Source organism: Octodon degus, unplaced genomic scaffold (genome assembly GCF_000260255.1).
Source record: "Octodon degus isolate 3935 unplaced genomic scaffold, OctDeg1.0 scaffold00052, whole genome shotgun sequence".
Lineage (NCBI taxonomy): Eukaryota > Metazoa > Chordata > Mammalia > Rodentia > Octodontidae > Octodon > Octodon degus.
The window spans coordinates 1284221-1290480 of NW_004524628.1; the positions used below are offsets into that span (position 1 = coordinate 1284221).

Sequence of the window (6260 nt, forward strand, 5' to 3'; positions counted from 1 at the left end):
CTCTCTCTCTCTCTCTCTCTCTCTCTCTCTCTCCCCCTGTCTGGCTGTGTGTGTGTGTGTGTGTGTGTGTGTGTGTGTGTGTGTGTTTGCATGCTCTGGGCTTTTTGGAAGGCAGCTATGCTCACCACTATACCACCAATGCAGGCTCTCTGGGCTTTTTGCAAAAATGCCAGGCATACTGTAATGCTGTGACTTATAAATTATTCTGGGAATAAATATTGCTGACATCTGAGCAATCAATGTCTAAGCCGTAGTTCCATGTCACCCAGCCATATTTTCCTGGGTTGGATTTGGTTCCTCAAATGCTGTCCTCTAGCCCCAAGGATGGCCCTTTCTTGCCTTCACTAAAGCTCAGATCATGTTGGGTACTAGGTACTAAGGGAAACTCCCAGACGAAGGCAGCCCCCAGAGGCAGTAGCACTGCAAGCGATCACTCACTTCCTCCTCTTTTTCACAGGTCTCTGAGGCAGCTATGGCAGCAGTTCCTGACTTCAGCAGCGAAGTGACAGCTTACCACAGGTCAGTGGGGAGACTGAGGGGAGGAGCGTGCACAGGGCCCCCTTTCAAGAACAGAGGGTTATCTGCAGTTAGAGGTCAGATCTGGCCCAAACTGCCTCTTTCAGTGCTCAAGTTACCCTGATTTAGTGACTCGCTTCCTGCTTGAAGTCTCAACTTGGGACCCAGAGGCCCTCCAGATGTTGCTCCCCTGGGGTTTCCTGAAGGTGGCAAGGGAAGAAGAGACACCAAGCAGATGACCCAGGGGACCCTTTTGCAAAATCTGTCTTGGGTGAAAGGAAGAGTTCAGATCTTACCAGAGTCTGCGAGCCTAGGGGTCAGGTCTCAGGGTCTACAGGGGAGCACTTGGGATGCTTCTTGCCTGGCTCAGGGTCTACCTTCTAGATTGTTCCTTGCACATCACCTTGGAACTTGCCAGAGTGCTGTTTCCAGTATTACTAATAGTGAAATCTCATGAGGTGGAAGGAAAGGTAGGCCTGTGGAGGAGACATCACTGAGTCCTGTGTCTGTTTTTATTACAGCGATGAGAATGAACTGTTCTTTGAAGTCGATGGCCCCAAAAAGATGAAGGTGAGATTCTGGGGCTCCCTACCCATAGAGGGTGTCTGAAGAGGAAAGTGCAAAGACAGGGTTTGGGGCTGTGTCCTTCTCAAGGTAGTCTTGTGGGGTGACTTTCTGCTTTTCAGGAGAGACAGATAGAGGCCACACCCCAAGCACCTCCCACCACACCATGGGCCTTGGCTAAGGCTTGGCCGTGTTGTCCTGTACTAGGAAGACAGCCAAGTCTTCAAATCTGATACTCCTTTTAGGAGGTGGGTTCAGCCCATAAGCCAAACTCTGCAACCAGAAAGGACAACCTTGAGAACTGACACCAGGTCTGCCTGCTACAGGCAGAAACAGTCCTTTGTTCCCTGGGATGGATCCTATGAGAAAAATACAGATGATCTAAGCCAAAGGTGAATTGGGAGCTGAGAGAAAACTGTTCACTTCGAGTTTGACCCTCATTTGAAAAATACAGGGCGTGAACTAGATAATCTCTGAGATCCTAGTATACTACTTACAACTTTCAGTTCTGAAAGATCTTCAATGGCAGCTAAGCGTATCCTAGCACATGGGCATTTTGCAGCCTCTTGTCCCTATAGAAGTCCATGGTGACATTCCAGCTGTCCTTCTTCTTTCAAGATGCCTGGTAACTTTCCCAGGTGGTGGGGCCTTCCGCTTCACTGGGAATTCATTATGCGGATTAGTAGGCAGCCACTTTCCTCTGCCTTTTGTTTCGTGCAGTACAGCCTCCCATATCCTCATGGCAGTCCTCGGTCCTATTAACAGCATAGTTCTTTATTTTGAAGACAATTATCTGGTTCATTCCCTGTGGCTCCCAGTATCCTCCAGGGCCTGGCTGTTCTCAGGACCTTCTGCTCTGGGGAAGGACTTCTTTCCTGCTCATCTTTTCACTGTGCTGCTAGGTCTCTGTCATCATCCTTCAAGCTTTGGAACCAATACTATTCCCCGAGCCAACTTTACTTAGACCTGCATGTAGAGTTTCTCTGCATCGCAGGACAGTGACCATCTATTTCCCAAATAGTAACCTTTCTTACAGTATTTGCAGAATACCCATAAGAAAAGGACATGCGTAGAACAATTGAGAACTTGTCCAGGGGACATAGATGAGTGGAATATGTCATGATTGTTATTGTCATAAAAATGCATAGTGCTAGAGCTTTAGAGAGATAAAAAGATATAGTGTTACAAAGGAATAAATATATGGTGATGTGTGGCATGTACAAGAAAGAAGTGAGCTTTGTTCTAGAGTAGCACTGCCAGGTGCCCTTAGCTAAGCCACTTAATGTCTCTGGGCTTCAGAGACACAGGGATTGTCATCATTACATGCCCCGTTATGGCCACGAGCCCCTCCCACTGTTTGATGCCATGCAGCAGCCCGCTGGCCCGACCACCCTAATGTGCTCCCTGCCTCGTCCTCTCCTCAGTATTGCTTCCAAGACTCGGACCTCTGCCCTCTGGATGAGGGCATCGAGCTGCAAATCTCCCACCAGCACTTCAACAAGAGTTTCAAGCAGGTGGTATCGCTCGTCGTGGCCGTGGAGAAGCTGAAGAAGGAACTGGATCCTTGCACATGGGCCTTCCAGGATGGCGACTTGAGTGCCTTCTTTCCCTTCATCTTTGAGGAAGGTACTGACTGAGAGCTGAGAGGAGAGGGTAGAGTTTCAGCTGGGTGCTTCTCAATGTGTCCCTCAGCCACTTACCCTCCCCAAGTTGGTGCCCTTTAAAGGCAGAAAGCCTAGTAATTAAGAAAAAAAAAGAGTAAAAAAATATTAGCCACCTCTTTCACTAAAATAATTCTTAAGGACCCTGCTAACCTCTCACCTGTACAGTTCACTCATGGTCAGAGTGCGTTCACTTATGGTACAGCCTGCGTATCTCACAACCTCCCTGCCAGGCTAGTGTTATACAGTAAGTGCCTCTATGGCAAGGCTATGGTGAGTGACAATAGCAGCGAAGCTTGCGCCCTGGTCTCACGATGCCAGACCCAGAGTTCTCGACCACCCCCTTCCCAACTTCCTCCTCACTAACGTTTAAATTCAACGTCGACCCCGCATGCTCAGAGATTCTCCAAGAACCCCAGCTCTCCTGCTGCACTTCCCCAGGCTTTCTCTTCTGATTGTCCGACCTCACAACTTGTGCGTTCCAAATTCCAGAACCCATCATCTGCGACACGTTGGATGACAAGTTGGTGCCTGACGCACCTGTCCCAGTACGGAACTGCACGCTCCAGGATGTGCAACACAAACACCTGGTGCTGTACGACCCAATGGAACTGAAAGCGCTTCATCTCAACGGAGAGAATCTGAACCAACAAGGTAATTGGGGATGTTTAGTTTCCCTTCCTGGATTCCGGACAGTTTGCTAATTCTGTAGCTTTTGAACAACGAAAAAAAAAATCACTAGAGCTAATTAATAATAAAAGCAAAAAGAAACATAATATGAACATATAAATGTAACATTTTGGGTACATTATGTTAGTTTGAATATTTTGGCATGTTCGCCTGTTAGCAGAAGGTGTGGCTGAGAGAATTAGATTGCTCAAGCACTCCCAGGACCACTGTCCTCCCAGTCACAGGGCCAGTGTGGGGTCACTTGATGGACGTGTCCTAACTGCCTGTGGGTTCCTTTTTCCTGCTGTCGAGCCTAAAATGAGAACAGTGAAAAGATAATGGGGTCCATCCTCCCTCCTGGCCCTAACCTCCTTTTCACCCAATGCCGCATGGTTTCTTATGGGGAAATCTGCTAACCACCAGAAAATATATCTCTCTGCCCTGACTGGCACATGTTTCGCATGTGATGGATGAGACCACTAGCCACAAGGATCGCCCAGGCCTTAGGCCACTGTGACTGACCAAGGGAGCTGCTGACAGCAACAACAGCTTCTGCCCTGAAGCTGTTGGGCTTGGCGGGAAGCATCCTGTAGGTCCAGGCTTCCCATTCCTAGCCAAGCAAGGATAACGCTATTTCTGCAGAATGGAGGACTGAGAAGTGGTCCCAGGCCTCTGACTCAGAATGCTACGGCTGTGGAAGATGGAAACAAGGTCTCCTTCTTGGGAGCCATTTTCCCAGCCATGACATGTGTTTCTCAGTTCGGCCCCACTTGCTGTCGTGTTCTTGAATGAGTTCTGGTGCCTGATGGCTTGTGGGAACACAGCTTCTAACTCTGTCCTGGCCTTCTGCATAATCAACCAACTGACCCAGCTGTTATCTGTGAGGAGTCTTTTAACCTTTCTGTGAAGCCAAAGAGCCCTCCCTCACTGTGATCCCCCATGGAGGATGCTAAAACTGAGTTCTCGCTGTGGAGTCTAGCACTTGGGCCCACCTGGCACTGCTGCATCGCTAACCACGAGATCCCTCTCTCCTCTCTAGTGGTGTTCTCCATGAGCTTTGTACAAGGAGAAAAAAGCAACAACAAAATCCCTGTTGCCTTGGGCCTCAAGGGGAAGAATCTGTACTTGTCCTGTGTGATGAAAGATGATAAACCCGTCCTGCAGCTGGAGGTAAGCAAGCTCGGAGGAGGAGCCCTCAGCCGCCACCGAGGCACCCTCACCTATCACTTCCCCAACAACCACCTGCTCCCTCCCGCACCCCTTTAAAATCTGAGAGAAGGTCTGCTTGACAGTTGTACATAAACATAAAGTAGATTTAACATAATTTTTAAGTGTATGCAAACTTCACTCCTACTCCAGAAAATTAAATCATTTTGTCAGTGTTATCATGTTCTGCCATTGTTCCCACCACAATAGATTTTGCAATGTTAAGGTCACAAAGATTATGCCTTCAGGACTGCTCCTGTTTGATCAATGACAATTTAAGGCATTGATTAAAGGGACCTGTCATTAATCTCTGCTACACTTCCAATATCCCACCACCATCCCTTAAAGCTTTCCTAATAAAAACTTCATTATCATAATGATGTCATTTAGGCAGGAATCACTTCTTTTGTTTTAATTCGCATGTACATAATGTTCCCCAGTGTTGGGTCTCACAATTAGAAAAAACAAAGGTCTCCTCAATGACCATGTGGGGTCCCAAAGACACCAAGGAGGCAGCCCCTGTGCACCAATTTGTTCTCGAGCTAGCCCCAACATGATTTCAGCTATGACCTTTGTCCCTTCCCTCACAAAAATCCTTATTTCATTTTTGCTTCAGAGTGTAGATGGCAAACAGTACCCAAAGAAGAAGATGGAGAAGCGATTTGTCTTCAACAAGATCACCAGCAAGAGCACGGTGGAATTTGAGTCTGCCCAGTTTCCCAACTGGTACATCAGCACCTCTCAGGCAGAGCACATGCCTGTGTTCTTGGGCAAGAACAACGGCCAGGATATAATCGACTTCAGCATGGGATTCATGTCCTCCTGAAGACCACACCCAGTGGGTCCACAGCTGCTGAACAGAGCCTTGACCTCAGCGCTGGAAGAAGGGGATTTGAGCACAACCACAGGCTGAGCTGACTATGACCCACTGACAACCAACTGTCCTCCCCAAGTGCTAAGGAGTCCTCTTGCCACCCACTGGGCAACCGCGCACTCCTCCCCCTACCCAACCCTTCCTGCTTCCTCTAAGCCAGCCTGGCAAAAAGCAGCACATTCTGCTCAAAGACTCCCTCTGTCTCCTATTGAGCAGGCACTTTCCTATTTATTTATTTATTGATTGGTTGATCTATTTAATTTAATTCAAGGGGGACCAGAGGCATCAGTACCTGTGAAAGACCCTAGTCTTTAATATTTATGGAATGAATGTAATTTGGACTGGTCACTATCTGCACCAAGTTTTCATTAAGACTGAAAATAGCTAAGCTCAGATTATGTAGGTGAAAACACTGATGAATGAGACGTATGTTCACTCTGTCTTGAGAGCTCTGAAATAAATTTTACTTCAAAACAATGTGTTGTCCCTATTGGTTTTTCTTGGACTTGACACAGAAAAGTATAGATAAAGGAGACCGTGAGAGAGGGGCCCAGAGGCCCTCCTCGTTGCTAAGTGCTGCACAGAACCCAATAAACGCCTGGCTACAAAAGCAGGCCCTTCGCCTGTCCTCTTCACATCTGTGTTTCAGTGGAAGGATATTCCATGCATAAGATTCACCTGAAGAACTAGGATTAGCTGAAGCGGTCTAGGGAGATGCTGGTAACATCCTTCAGTGAACTGTCTGTCCATTTACTCCACAGGCATCCACA

The 6260-nt window shown here is 47.8% G+C and overlaps 1 protein-coding gene across 1 annotated transcript; it reads left to right on the forward strand.

Annotated features, from left to right (window-relative positions):
* The first annotated feature begins 455 nt into the window (after positions 1–455).
* Positions 456–5959, forward strand: Il1b (interleukin 1 beta). Its single transcript, XM_004633140.2, has 6 exons — positions 456–519; positions 1038–1086; positions 2505–2706; positions 3234–3395; positions 4450–4580; positions 5233–5959. The coding sequence occupies exons 1-6, from the start codon at positions 473–475 to the stop codon at positions 5440–5442; spliced, it is 801 nt and encodes a 266-aa protein (XP_004633197.1). The 5' UTR covers positions 456–472; the 3' UTR covers positions 5443–5959.
* Positions 5960–6260: the final 301 nt, after the last annotated feature.

Bases quoted from the DNA above. Each gene is read 5' to 3' on its own strand.
- Il1b (XM_004633140.2), top strand. From the start codon at position 473: ATGGCAGCAGTTCCTGACTTCAGCAGCGAAGTGACAGCTTACCACAG. The intron at 1,087-2,504 runs GTGAGATTCTGG...TCCTCTCCTCAG, and splicing joins ATGGCCCCAAAAAGATGAAG to TATTGCTTCCAAGACTCGGA. The intron at 3,396-4,449 runs GTAATTGGGGAT...TCTCCTCTCTAG, and splicing joins AGAGAATCTGAACCAACAAG to TGGTGTTCTCCATGAGCTTT.